This window comes from Biomphalaria glabrata, chromosome 18 (genome assembly GCF_947242115.1).
Source record: "Biomphalaria glabrata chromosome 18, xgBioGlab47.1, whole genome shotgun sequence".
Lineage (NCBI taxonomy): Eukaryota > Metazoa > Mollusca > Gastropoda > Planorbidae > Biomphalaria > Biomphalaria glabrata.
The window spans coordinates 19,113,603-19,129,041 of record NC_074728.1 but is presented as its reverse complement, the minus strand read 5'-3'; the positions used below and the strand labels follow the sequence as shown (position 1 = coordinate 19,129,041).

The 15,439-nt window shown below is 35.5% G+C and overlaps 2 protein-coding genes across 4 annotated transcripts in view; one reads left to right on the top strand and one right to left on the bottom strand.

Moving 5' to 3' along the window:
- LOC106058234 (uncharacterized) overlaps positions 1-363 on the top strand; it is a 62,407-nt gene extending 62,044 nt beyond the window's left edge. For 2 of the 3 annotated variants that reach the window (XM_056017731.1, XM_056017730.1), the window contains one exon: positions 10-363. In XM_056017731.1, coding sequence (XP_055873706.1) covers positions 10-217 — 208 coding nt within the window. In that variant the 3' untranslated portion in view covers positions 218-363. The remainder of the gene's footprint in view (positions 1-9) is intronic. The other variant, XM_056017732.1, reaches the window with a different exon arrangement.
- A 2,052-nt stretch (positions 364-2,415) lies between these two features.
- The window catches only part of LOC106062887 (uncharacterized), a 43,958-nt gene continuing 30,934 nt past the window's right edge, over positions 2,416-15,439 (bottom strand). The window contains exons 11-15 of the mRNA XM_056017846.1: positions 14,607-14,791; positions 11,397-11,592; positions 8,290-8,396; positions 7,278-7,527; positions 2,416-2,842 (exon numbers count right to left, since the gene is read on the bottom strand). Coding sequence (XP_055873821.1) covers positions 2,742-2,842; positions 7,278-7,527; positions 8,290-8,396; positions 11,397-11,592; positions 14,607-14,791 — 839 coding nt within the window. The 3' untranslated portion in view covers positions 2,416-2,741. The remainder of the gene's footprint in view (positions 2,843-7,277; positions 7,528-8,289; positions 8,397-11,396; positions 11,593-14,606; positions 14,792-15,439) is intronic.

The following is a 15,439-nucleotide window of genomic DNA, read 5'->3' as shown; positions in this document are numbered from 1 at the left end:
TTGTTACAGAAACAAGCAACAAGAGCTTATGGCCTCTAAGTCAGGGATGTCTCTAAAGTCGGCCAAATCAAGATCCAGAACGGCACTGGCCTCCAAATCAAAAACGTCGCAATTGTCGTTAAGATCCCCGAAGGATGTGAAGACCAAGGGATCAGGAACGTCAATCAAGTCCAAACAGACTGCTATCACCAATCTTGAAGAGTCCGTCTCTGTCTAAATCTCAGAGGAAAAAGCACCGCAGACGTTAGTAATATGCAAATTTCAGCTCACCAGAATTAGTTTTATTGTAAGAACACGTTTAAGAAGCTATTTATGTTTAGCTTAAAAGGTCATTTCATCTCGAATAAACAAACAATACATATATCAGTTGAGTTTATATTTGAATCTATAAGTAGTTTTGAAGGCTAGGGATGAGTGTAGTATTTCAAGTGACCACACTAACACAGCTGTCAACCCTCTTCAGCTAAAGTCCTTGTCCGCGTTGAATCTATAGTAGAACGTCAATTATTGGTTATCCGGATACTCAATCGTCCGGATAACCGAATGCGGAATATTATAAACAGTTCATTTCACTAAAAATATATTAGAAAGACACAAAGATAAAGGCGAATTCCTCGTCCCATATGCTAGGACAAATTTGTACAAATACTCCTTCTTCCCTAGTGCTATTAGAGCATGGAATGGGTTGCTTGAGTTAGCCAGGAAAACCAGTGACTTGGCAGAATTTAAGTCGACATGCATGACTAGATTGATTTAAGAATACGCGTAGGACGTAGTAACGTCTGTATTTTACAAGCTAAGATATAAAATATATTATTATCGGGGTATCACGCCCTACGTCAACATAAAATCCAGCTCCACGTTTCCCTAAACAGGGCGATTAAAAATGTATAACTTCAATTCCATTGTCCTCACGTTTCATTCCTTTCAAAGTGGATAAAGCCCCTGTTTCATTCCTTTCAAAGTGGATAAAGCCCCTGTTTCCCGCCTCGAACCACAATTAACTAGAACAGTGTTTCCCAAACTGTGTTCCCCGAATCCTAGTGTTCCGCGAGGCCTGAATAGGCGTTACGTAAGATACTGGAATTGTTGACTCCAGTTTTTGTTTAGACTTGCAAACTCACGCCACAAGTGTTATCTCAATCGTCCTGTGACTTGGCCTGGTGTAAAGGTGTAGTTTTTATCATACAGCGTAATAAAGCTTACATCAACTCTTGTCTGTCTGTCTGGTAAAAGGTGTGCTCACGTTATTTTTCCCACAACCATTCTCGGATCAAGTTGAAACTCTTCGCATAATTATTCATTGACATAGACAAGGCATGAATAAAAAAAAAAGTAACCAATTAAACAGATAATTAGTTATTTTGTTGCATAGCAACAAGGGAAACTAATTGAGACAAATTGCAACTTGCCACGTCACAGGTCTGCATGACGTGGAAACGAGCTATTGGTCTCCACTGCCCACAGCTGGCGATGTCACAGGTCAGTGTTGAGTCCTACAGTAATAATGGTATCGCTTCTACTCATTGGTATCGTTTTACTCAAGGCCAGATTTTTTTACAAATATTCAACTAAAAGACGACACATATGAAAATATTAAACTGTCACTACGAGATGGCTTCTATTCAGATGTAATCTTCGGCTTTGATTTCGTAAACCTACACAAGAATCTACAAATTCCATTAAATCGAAAGAGACCACCTCTTCGTGTAGGTACTCTTAAACCTGCTTAAGTCTAAAGTGTCAAAGTTATTTGTTCCTTCTAAAAATCTATTATGAGCTTTTCATTTTTTTTTGTCATTTAGTTCTAAAAAGTTGTCAGTGCACCAAGTCTAGAAACATCTTATGTGAAAATGGGTCATATAGGCATCGACGAAATGAACATGCAAATACGATGGAGTTTCCATTATCCGAATGTCACTTGGAACATTAAATATCTGGATTGGGAGTCTTTACCCGATCGCTCATTTTTGTATTGACAAAAATTTTTCCGATATAAGTAAATATCTTTTTTCAACAAATTATTCAACCTAGCAAGGCTATACTATATATATATATATATATATATATACAAGAATTGCTCGCTGAAGGGTATAGGATTGAAAAATGGAAAAGACTATTAAAGAAAAACAACTCTTTAAAAAATACTGTTATAGCTCTGCCATGCGCACTGCAATCCAGGCTAGTGCAAAAAGAAGGTTCGCACTATTAGTGACAAGACTAAGTCGGATGTTGACGTTAGAGAGAGAGAACGATTTCCGCCCAAGTGGACAGCGGATGTAAAGATGCTGTGCTCAAGACACGTTGTTCTACATGTATTTGTGATGTCCTGTAAATGAACATCTCTGTCTCGTTGAGTTTGCCTCCCTTCAGTTATTACAATACATTAGTCACATGAAATGAGAGACTGACTACGTAGTTTATTAATCCTTTATTCTTCTTCAAAGTACATTGATGATGTTCAGTTTATTTTGATATTTTTTTCGTACACATTTAGCAATTTATATCATCGGTGCCCAACCTTTTTCGGCTCGCGGGCCAAATTTATTTTCGAGTCACGGGCCGCATTGCCTCAAAAAAAAAAAAAAAAAAAAACATTAAAAAAAAACGTCAAGTCCAATAGAATCCATCCTCTACACTCTAGCTTCATTATGAACGTTGGTGAAGAAGTTGAGTCGGTTCGGATAGTATGCGTAAGGGGAAGGACATGGCCCGCGTGCCGTAAGATGGGTACCACTGAACTATAAGAGTAACACAAATAGCAAGATTAAGACAGCTGTGACGGCAAAACACTTCCGGTTGACCTTTGACCTCTCTGCGCTGTTCGTACTTCTCGCTGTCTCTGTGAAATAAACACCACATACATAGGGAAAAGAAACGCACAATTATTTATAAACACAGCAAGATTTATCGCCCTTTTTTCCTATACACAACAAAATAAATCAATTACCACTAATTAATGAGCTAATTGGTACGTTTTTATGTATTAATTCATGTTTTGTCATCGACCATGAACAAGTGTGCAAAGTTTCAACTTGATACGAGAATGGCTACTGGAAGAAATAGGGTGTTCAAGATTTGGACCAGAAGGAACGAGAGGGTGAGTTGATAAAAGCTCTGTAAAAATAACCAAGGAAGTCGGTAACAGTGAAAGACATCGCTAAGATCTACAGTTGCCTCTTGATAGTTCCACTGTTCTGGAGGGATCTCATATTTCCGAAAAAAGTAATTAATAATTGATGCAGATTTACTCAATAGAAGCATTTGATTTTTTTTTCCTTATATTTTACTTGTTTAGGAATATAAATAATAATGAAAAAAAAAATCTCTTTATTCGTCTAACTCTAAAGTAAAGTTCCGCTTTCAGAACTTGTGGTGTATAAGGCAGATGATGTAAAGGTCATCTGTTTCTGTGGTCTACAGATAACGAGGGTGTTATATGGCCAGCACGACGACCAACCGCCTTTACTTTTTCCCCAGTTAATGTCAGGTACCCATTAGAGCAGGGCGGACTCGGAGGCGCCCAAAGATCTCAAAATTAGAAAATTTTATTCGTCTTGGTAAAAATTGGTATTGAGAAATATGTTCTATTATGTTTGCTTATTTATAATTAACAATGAATGTAACGGCTCTTTCATGGGCGTGGTGGCTCAGTGGTTAAATGCTTGGCTATCAGGCCTATGGGGTTTCAGGTTCGAATCCAGTGAAGACTGGGGTTTTGAATTTCAATATTTTTAGTTTACCTAACATTAGTTTGGCCAATGTAAATGCGGTTGGTCGTTTTTCTGGCCTCATGACACCCTCGTTAACAGTGGGCCACATAAAAAGATGACCCATACCTGGAAAGGTGTGAAAGTATATTTTTTTTTAAAGTATTTCACTCACCATCACATTGTCTATAATGTGTGAGCTTCAATGTGGCTCATAAAGAATGTGGCTCATAAAGAATGTGGTACATAAGAATGTGGTTCATAAAGAATGTGGTACATAAGAATGTGGTTCATAAAGAATGTGGTACATAAGAATGTGGTTCAAAAAGAATGTGGTTCATAAAGAATGTGGCTCATAAAGAATGTGGTACATAAAGAATGTGGTCCATAAAGAATGTGATTCATAAAGAATGTGGCTCATAAAGAATGTGATTCATAAAGAATGTGGTTCATAAAGAATGTAATTCATAAAGAATGTGGTTCATAAAGAATGTGGTTCATAAAGAATGTGATTCATAAAGAATGTGGTTCATAAAGAATGTAATTCAAAAAGAATGTGGTTCATAAAGAATGTGATTCATAAAGAATGTGGTATATAAAGAATGTGGTTCATAAAGAATGTGGTTCATAAAGAATGTGATTCATAAAGAATGTGGTTCATAAAGAATGTGGTTCATTAAGAATGTGGTTCATAAAGAATGTGGTTAATAAAGAATGTGATTCATAAAGAATGTGGTTCATAAAGAATGTGGTTCATAAAGAATGTGGTTCATAAAGAATGTGGTTCATAAAGAATGTGGTTCATAGAGAATGTGGTTCATAAAGAATGTAATTCATAAAGAATGTGATTCATAAAGAATGTGATTCATAAAGAATGTGGTTCATAAAGAATGTGGTACATAAGAATGTGGTTCATAAAGAATGTGGTACATAAGAATGTGGTTCATAAAGAATGTGGTACATAAGAATGTGGTTCAAAAAGAATGTGGTTCATAAAGAATGTGGCTCATAAAGAATGTGGTACATAAAGAATGTGGTCCATAAAGAATGTGATTCATAAAGAATGTGGCTTATAAAGAATGTGATTCATAAAGAATGTGGTTCATAAAGAATGTAATTCATAAAGAATGTGGTTCATAAAGAATGTGATTCATAAAGAATGTGGTTCATAAAGAATGTGGTTCATAAAGAATGTAATTCATAAAAAATGTGGTTCATAAAGAATGTGATTCATAAAGAATGTGGTATATAAAGAATGTGGTTCATAAAGAATGTGGTTCATAAAGAATGTGATTCATAAAGAATGTGGTTCATAAAGAATGTGGTTCATAAAGAATGTGGTTCATAAAGAATGTGGTTCATAAAGAATGTGGTTCATAAAGAATGTGGTTCATAAAGAATGTGGTTCATAAAGAATGTGGTTCATAAAGAATGTGATTCATAAAGAATATGGTTCATAAAGAATGTGGTTCATAAAGAATGTGGTACATAAGAATGTGGTTCATAAAGAATGTGGTACATAAGAATGTGGTTCATAAAGAATGTGGTACATAAGAATGTGGTTCAAAAAGAATGTGGTTCATAAAGAATGTGGCTCATAAAAAATGTGGTCCATAAAGATTGTGGTCCATAAAGAATGTGATTCATAAAGAATGTGGTTCATAAAGAATGTGATTCATAAAGAATGTGGTTCATAAAGAATGTAATTCATAAAGAATGTGGTTCATAAAGAATGTGGTTCATAAAGAATGTGATTCATAAAGAATGTGGTTCATAAAGAATGTGGTTCATAAAGAATGTAATTCATAAAGAATGTGGTTAATTAAGAATGTGATTCATAAAGAATGTGGTATATAAAGAATGTGGTTCATAAAGAATGTGGTTCATAAAGAATGTGATTCATAAAGAATGTGGTTCATAAAGAATGTGGTTCATAAAGAATGTGGTTCATAAAGAATGTGGTTAATAAAGAATGTGATTCATAAAGAATGTGGTTCAAAAAGAATGTGGTTCATAAAGAATGTGATACATAAAGAATGTGATACATAAAGAATGTGGCTCATAAAGAATGTGGTACATAAAGAATGTGATACATAAAGAATGTGGTACATAAAGAATGTGGTTCATAAAGAATGTAACTCATAAAGAATGTGGTACATAAAGAATCTGGTCCATAAAGAATGTGATTCATAAAGAATACGGCTCATAAAGAATGTGATTCATAAAGAATGTGGTTCATAAAGAATGTAATTCATAAAGAATGTGGTTCATAAAGAATGTGATTCATAAAGAATGTGGTTCATAAAGAATGTGGTTCATAGAGAATGTGGTTCATAAAGAATGTAATTCATAAAGAATGTGGTTCATAAAGAAAGTGATTCATAAAGAATGTGGTTCATAAAGAATGTGGTTCATAAAGAATGTGGTTCATTAAGAATGTGGTTCATAAAGAATGTGATTCATAAAGAATGTGATTCATAAAGAATGTGATACATAAAGAATGTGGTTCATAAAGAATGTGATACATAAAGAATGTGGCTCATAAAGAATGTGGTACATAAGAATGTGGTTCAAAAAGAATGTGGTTCATAAAGAATGTGGTTCATAAAGAATGTGGTTCATAAAGAATGTGATTCATAAAGAATGTGATTCATAAAGAATGTGGTTCATAATGAATGTGATACATAAAGAATGTGGCTCATAAAGAATGTGATACATAAAGAATGTGGCTCATAAAGAATGTGGTACATAAAGAATGTGATACATAAAGAATGTGATACATAAAGAATGTGGTTCATAAAGAATGTGGTACATAAAGAATGTGGTTCATAAAGAATGTGATACATAAAGAATGTGGTTCATAAAGAATGTGGTACATAAAGAATGTGGTTCATAAAGAATGTGGTACATAAAAAATGTTGTTCATAAAGAATGTGATACATAAAGAATGTGATACATAAAGAATGTGGCTCATAAAGAATGTGGTACATAAAGAATGTGGTTCATAAAGAATGTGATACATAAAGAATGTGATACATAAAGAATGTGGCTCATAAAGAATGTGATACATAAAGAATGTGGCTCATAAAGAATGTGGTACATAAAGAATGTGGCTCATAAAGAATGTGATACATAAAGAATGTGGCTCATAAAGAATGTGATACATAAAGAATGTGGCTCATTAAGAATGTGGTACATAAAGAATGTGGTTCATAAAGAATGTGGTACATAAAAAATGTGTTTCATACATGTGTGTGTGTGTTAATGTTAAATTTGGTTATTATTTGGTATACATTTACATAATATACAATGTTAGACTTTGCCTGTGTGTGTATGGAAGTTTATTTTATTCATAACACTTCACGTACACCCCCCTCAAGCCCCGCCCGAACATGAAGTTGAATCGATCACTGAACCGATCATTATAGTAGGCCCGAACACTGACATGCTACGTCACAACCTGTGGGCAGTTTAGACCAATAGCTCGTTTTCCACGTCACAGGTCTGTACAGGTCAGTGTTGAGGCCTTCCTGTAACTAACGGTCAAGGTGTGTAGGTACACGTTACCTCTTGGGATTGAAAACACTGTGTAAAGGGCGCGACTTAAAAGGCGATTCCCTTCATTGTAGACAGAGCAAATAAACGTCCACCCGTCGTTCTCAGGAGCCACTATGTACGACAGCTGGGACTTGTAGGATGACTTCATACAGTTCTTGTCATCAAGAGATTGCTTTGGCTGCGAATTCGTAACATTGAAGCTGGCACTTAGATCTTGAAGATTTAACGCTGACCATACAGGCTGTAGGTTGTGTTCACCCTGTTGGGAAGACATTAACGTGTGGACTTCTCGGCAAGCGAACAAACAGAAAGATACCTAAATATGTACCATTGTGGGGCGTGCGGCCACCTAACAAGGGGGCAAGAGCTCGAAACCCAGGTAGAGCGAAGGCCCCCGTCGGATCCCTCTCGGATACGCCTATTCGCATGGAATATTCAAGACGTGATTTTTTTTTATTGTCAAAAGTAATAATGTTTTAAAGATGCTTTTCTAATAAATGTTTTTTTGTTTCTTTAAAATGTTTTACATGTTTCGGGTGTTCCTTCAATCTACTTCCTTATCCAAACATCCCGCTGGACGACGGGGGATGGCAGCGAGCAGGGCATGAACCCGGGACCGTCGAGATAATCAGTCCAGCACGCTAACCGCACGACCAGGCATTGTTGTTAACTTAATAAACAAATTAATAGCCTGCTATTGATAAAGAGATATACTTCACATTACGGCATGACATCTACCGGATATGTACAATAAGTCAGACTAGCGATTTTAGATCATCTTTCAGCATTGATTTGTAGTTGAAACAAAGAAAAAGAAAAGATTTAGTATCGAGCTTGTACTTCGGCAACGTCTGCTCGGTGTCCCAGCACAGTTACCAACAGAGCTATTTGCATTTTCATTTAAATGGAACTAGAATGAGGATGTAGATCTACCTAAACTAAACTTCTGATTTAACACTCTTAGGATCTATAAATAGTGCCCTATAGCTAGTACCTTACTTAAACAAAGAGCTATTCTTACTTCGAAGGTGCATGTCAAAGTGACCATTCGGCCCAAATCTTGTTCTGTAGTGAACATCCCCTGAAATCCTGGGGGGTCGCTCGTTATTGGGTCATGTCGGATGGGTACTGAAGAAAATAATTGTATAGACACATAGAACAGTGGCTAATATTTTTTAATATTAATAAATCGAAGAGACCCACACATTCGGTAGACTCAATAATTAACATTCACGTACACTCAACTTATCTTAGAAGTTTTGGAATAAATGGAACCTTCACACTCGAGCGAATAAACTATGAAAGAAAAAGCCTGCTGGTTGCGTTTTTGCAACACCATTCGTTACGAAGGCCTTAACACTGACCTGCTACGTCACAACCTGTAGGCAGCAGAGGCCAAATAGCTCGAGTACACGTGGTACAGACAGGTTGCGACGTTGCAAGTCAGTGTTCAGACCTTTCTATGACGATTGGTCTCGAAGTATGTTTAACAAAACGCTTGACAGAGCTCAATCAGATGACCAGGGAGAAGCCAAGCAGGACCAATTGTTATCGAAGACCTGAACGCTTACACGTGATTTAGAAACCTATGGGCAGTTGTGTCATTGTGCTGTTACATTTCTCCTATTGGCTTGCAAACTCTTATAGGTTAAAAAATTGAAACAAAAAAGAGCTTGGTAGAAACTAAATAGATACTAGGTGAACGGTTATTTAGAAAAAGGCTCTAACATTGTTTTTTTTTTCTAGAAATTAGACAGATTATGTATGGTCTGTCTTTTGTTAGAAAATAATTAACTACATAATTAGCCACACAGTGAAAACTCTGGTTTGACTGTTATAACGAATATAGCGAACGAGTGTATGAAAAATGCTTTAGAAAAACGAATGTGAATATTAATTTGATTATAATATGAAATGAATGGACTATGATTAGTATGTTCATGTGTTAAAGTATAAAACTATCTTTGCGAAGAGAATTTCTTTTCTCTTAGAGTTGAATTAGAGTTTTAAACCAATGGAATAGAGAACAGGGGTGGGCAAACTACGTCCCGCGGGCCACATGCGGCCCATCAGAGTGTTTTATGCAGCCCGCGAACACCCTACAGAAATCAGGTGTGCTCACATATTATAAAAAGCAAATATATTAGAAATAAATAATTATAAATATCTTTATAAATTATTGAGACTTCTGACTCTTATCCCTTATGATGAAGAGGCTAAAGAAACAAGTCATTCTAAAAAGTTTAAAGTAAACGAAGATTATTCTTATTTCAAAACATTGAGTCAAAGACGCAAACTCAGGCCAGTATTTATTCAATACTATGAAGAATTGTGCTGAAAGTGTTAATTTGGAACAAAACGGAAAGTCCAACAACTGATGAAGTCCGTGCTTTGATTGAGAACAATACATTATATTAAAGAACAATATCCCAATCATAAACTCTAAACTGCATTGATTATTGATCCAATTATCAAACTTATCAGAGCTAGGGGTCTTAATCACAGACAGTTCAGGGAAGTACTTAAAGATTCGGAAACAAAAAAAAAACTCCGATGTTTGGTACCACAGTAGTATCCTTTGTTTTAGCTTGGGTAAGGTATTGAGAAGAATTTAGAATCTCAAGGAAGAAATGTGTATGTTCCTTGAAGGATATTGATTGTGACTTTGTTACTAATATTTCTAATGAATCGTGAATGCCAGACTTCTAGTTTTACAGCGCAAAGTATTGCAATGGGTTGTTTGCTCATGAAATTATAAGTGCATGTTAATTTTTTTTTAAACAAAGCTTTTCCATCTCTCCAAACAAACAAGTGAAAACAGGTGTTGTCATTTTCCTTTGCTGAAAGGTGAAACTAATTCTAGTGGAATGGTTAAAATGTACAAGACTTTTATATATGGATTCCTTGATTTTGGAGTCTGAAAGCACATTTTAAGACGTCAATAACTTGGAACCAGTTTTCAATACCCTCAACTCAGCATTTAGTGCAGAAGCTGATACAGCTCTAGAAGCAAACTGTGACCAGTAAACGAAGTCAGGATCAGTAAGTTCTTCGGCTTGATCTTAATGGGTGCCAGAAGTTGTATCTCCACACTTTAAAATATTTGGCTGCTAACCTTTCACATTATTTAGGTCCACAGACATCTGTGAACGAGCATTTTTTTTTCTTGTTTGAAAGTAAACAAGTGTAATCACAGGTCGATGCTGACTGGCTGTAATTTGACAGCAGCCACAAAGATAACAACTAGTAATCTAGTTCCACAGTTCCGGAACATTATGCACAGTATGCACGAGTTAAATACTTCACATTAAGTGAAACTGTACATTTGTGGTAAAATGTTGTGAGGTAAAATGATATTAATAAAATTAAAAAAATATTCGTAAAATGAGCTTCAGACATTGCTAACTCTTGTTGCAATTCCTCTATTAGTGGTGTTAAAAAATGAAATTTAAATGTATACTCAGTAAAAATTTGAATTAAAAGACATTATACACAGTTAGTTAGCATATTTATTTCTAATTTGTAAGTATATATATGCGGCCCCCCATTCCCCAATTTTTTTAAATGCGGTCCTCGAAAGAAAAAGGTTGCCCACCCCTGGAATAAAGAGATGTGTACATGTTGGTCTTGTCTAATGAATGAATGTACGTCAGGAATTCTAAATTCGCAGATATAAGAAACAAATTTATGTAAAAATGCTTTTGAAACACAAATTAGAAGGTTAATTTTATTAAATAATGAAATCAATAGACTATATTTTGTATTTTCATGTGTCAAAGTAAAAAACTATCTGTGCAAAGTGTGGTTATAAAAATAAAATCTAGATCTAGATCATTTCAATTTATTCATGGTAAACATGGCCTAGATCGATGAACTTATAATACTTTCATAGAGTTGGTCAAATTTTTTTTTTTTGAGGGTCATAAGTTTGTTTTAGGACAACAATACATAAAATACTGTCTACGTTACTACCCAAAGAACATTTATGCCACGTTGTATCAAGATTGGTTAAACGGTTTTGATTTCTATTCGTAACATACATACATACATACGCATTACATTCTACTTTATAATTTAGATGTTTAATTAAATATTTATTTCAAATGTACATTAAGTTTTTTAACTTACTTTTTTTGACTATTTTGATAGCATCAGAATTCACATATTCCCTTTCCTTATCCAGGCTGATTCCACTCACACACCTGTACTCTCCTGCATCAGCGCAGCCTCCGTCATTGACGGTCAAGCGAATGGTTATATTGCCATCACTAGTACTGTTTGTTCCAATAAAATCAATTGTCCAATCACGTCCAGGTGGGACAGACTAAAAACACAAATACCAAAAAAATAATAAATATCAAGTAACAGATTGTAATGATATTTTGTTTTTGAGTGCTTGATGTAAAGATGTCTTGGCGTTGCGATGAGAATGTGTTGATCACACGATGCGTTTCTGATATTATAATTAAGTGTAAATATCTAGTTGTAACAATTACTGAACACTCAAAAAAGATCATCATGCCGAAGATTGAAACACAACTATTGATTCAAACAATGAAGATCCTTAAACAATAAATTCATCCATCCATCCCAGTGGCGCTACAGACCATGGAGGGCTCTAGCCTGCTTCAACACATCCTTCCATTCAGATTTCTCCTGGGCCTTTCGTCACCACGCCCTAACCCCAAGCTGTTGCAGATCTGCTTCCACATCATCAATCCATCGCATTCGGGGTCTGCCTTTGGGTCGCCTGCCTTTTGGTTTTTGCCAGTATATGATTTTCGCTCCTCTGTTATCTGAAATTCTTTCAAGGTGACCTGCCCAACTTAGTCAGTTCTTTTTTATTTCGCTCACTATTAGTGGGTCTTCATATAATTGATATAACTCATGGTTAGTGCGTGTCCTCCACCCTGTTTCATCATTTAGGGCACCAAAGTTTTCCTAAGGATTTTCTGTTGCTAAGTATTAAGTAAATTTTCAGATGTCTTAGTTAGTGTCCAGGTCTCACTTGCATACATTGCTGCTAGTCTTGTGGTTTTGTACATTATTTTCTTGGTTTTTCTTGAAATTGTTTTGCTCTTAAGTTAATGATGGGTGCTCTAAAATGCTTTGTTTCCTCCAGCTATTCTTTCCTTTATTTCTGTTAGTAGGTCATTTTAAAAATCAATTGTACTTCCTATATACAAAGCTTTAATTCTGGAACTAGGAATCTCTCTAATAAAATACACACTGAACAATAAAATTAAACAGGTTAACTCTCTTTGTTCAACAAGTTAGCTCTCTTCGTTCATCATGTGAACTCTCTTCGTTCAACATCTTAACTCTCTTCGTTCAACAACTTATCTCACTTCGTTCGACAACTTAACTCTCTTCGTTCAACAAGTTAACTCTCTTCGTTCAACAACTTAACTCTCTTCGTTCAACATCTAAACTCTCTTCGTTCATTAAGTTAGCTCTCTTTGTTCAACAAGTTAACTCTCTTCATTCAACAAGTTAACTCTCTTTGTTCAACAAGTTAACTCTCTTCATTCAACAACTTAACTCTCTTTGTTCAACAAGTTAACTCTCTTCGTTCAACAACTTATATCAATTCGTTCAACACTTTAACTTTCTCTTTGTTTAACAAGTTAACTCTCTTTGTTCAACAACTTAACTCTCTTCGTTCAACAAGTTAACTCTCTTTGTTCAACAACTTATCTCACTTCGTTCGACAACTTAACTCTCTTCATTTAACAAGTTAACTCTCTTCATTCAACAACTCAGCTCTCTTTGTTCAAGAAGTGAACTCTCTTCGTTCAACAAGTTAAATCTCTTCGTTCAACAAGTGAACTCTCATCATTCAACAACTTAACTCACTTCGTTCAACAACTTAATTTTTTTCGTTCAACAAGTTAACTCTCTTCGTTCAACAAGTTAACTCTCTTCTTTTAACTAGTAAACTCTCTTCATTCAACAACTTAACTCTCTTCGTTCAACTAGTAAACTCTCTTCATTCAACACGTTAACTCTCTCTTCGTTCAACAAGTTAACTCTCTCTGTTCAACAAGTTAACTCTCTTCATTCAACAAGTTAACTCTCTTTGTTCAACAACTTATCTCACTTCGTTCGACAACTTAACTCTCTTCATTTAACAAGTTAACTCTCTTCATTCAACAACTCAACTCTCTTTGTTCAAGAAGTGAACTCTCTTCGTTCAACAAGTTAACTCTCTTCGTTCAACAAGTGAACTCTCATCATTCAACAACTTAACTCACTTCGTTCAACAACTTAATTTTTTTCGTTCAACAAGTTAACTCTCTTCGTTCAACAAGTTAACTCTCTTCTTTTAACTAGTAAACTCTCTTCATTCAACAACTTAACTCTCTTCGTTCAACTAGTAAACTCTCTTCATTCAACACGTTAACTCTCTCTTCGTTCAACAAGTTAACTCTCTCTGTTCAACAAGTTAACTCTCTTCATTAAACAAGTTAACTCTCTTCGTTCAATAAGTTAACTCTCTTCATTCAACAAGTTAACTCTCTTCATTACACAAGTTAACTCTCTTCATTCAACAAGTTAACTCTCTTCGTTCAACAAGTTAACTCTCTTCATTCAACAAGTTAACTCTCTTTGTTCAACAAGTTAACTCTCTTCATTCAACAAGTTAACTCTCTTCATTCAACAAGTTAACTCTCTTTGTTCAACAAGTTAACTCTCTTCATTCAACAAGTTAACTCTCTTCATTCAACAAGTTAACTCTCTTCATTCAACAAGTTAACTCTCTTCATTCAACAAGTTAACTCTCTTTGTTCAACAAGTTAACTCTCTTCATTCAACAAGTTAACTCTCTTCATTCAACAAATTAACTCTCTTCATTCAACAAGTTAACTCGACTAGATTTTTTTTCTACAACTTCCTTTTTTTTGTCTTTCCTAAAATTGCATACATTAAGCTCTCTCTGCATTTGCAAATATGCCACGCCTACCACACTGCTAAAATCTAAATCTCCGCCCCCTTTTGTGGTCCTAGAATGTTAGTTCTAAGAAAGCATGCTATAGAGATGGTTGCAGAGAACTAAACATAAACTTAGCTTCCTAATGCTGCGTGACATAACGTGTAAAAGAACTTGTATCAGACTGACAGAGTATGTGGATTTAAGCTTTGTAAAAATAAATACATAAATACATAAAGAGTATGTCAATAGAGCCTTTTCCAATCTTACTTACTAACTTTCAGTGCTGAATAAGTCAAGAGTGAAAATAGATGATAACCAACATTACAAATTGTTTTTTTTAAATGGAATCTAATTGAAGCTAAACGAAAAAAAAGTCAATCCTTTATTTTCTTTCTGAAGCGTACCTTTTGAGTTCGAATGCCTTCAGGATTATCCATATCAGTGTATGGGTCGTACTTGGCTACTTCGTTAAAGTCAGTGTCGCCATCTAGCTTTCTAACCAGCGCTAGCACAGCTAAAGGGTTAAATAAGGCACACTGCACAATGAAATTCTGTCCCCCTCCCAAATAGTTGATGGATGGACGAGCCGCTGTAAGAACAAGAGAGTGGCTTAAAGAAATGTAGTGTCACGATTCGAATGAAAATTATTATGATAAGAGATTTTAGTAAAATAATTCATTTAAAAATGAAAATTATAATGCAATTATTAAAGAGATTTTTGTAAAATAATTCATTTAAAAAAGTGCACACTTTAAAATAATATATTATAAAAGAGTATTTTATGAAAGAGTACATTCTTTTTCTTAATGCGGTATGGATAAGTCATTATATATATATATATATTGTTATAAACCTGGTGGTGGCACAGATGGGAGTAGTGGTGTGTGTGTAGTCAGCCGACGCAAATCGCCCCAGGCCAGCGCTAGACGAGCGGTCAACCGTGACGAGTTACGACGGTCAGCCGAGTCGAGGGTCAACAGGACAGTTCGGGAAGGATCGCCGTCGTGAACAGAGCTCAGGAGCGTCACGAGAGTTGTAGTCATCTGACCACCTAGAAACGTCGAGCGGCGTTCTGTCCGGTTCGAGAAGGCCAGTAGGGACCCTATATAAGAGCGGAGGTGACGCAGTCAAGACGGTTCAGAGCCCGGTTCACTACAGTCCGGTCGACTACAGCACAGTTCAGCTGTGTGGTTCTGTACGGAGCATTACGACGGTTCGGTGCGGAGTACTGTCAAGT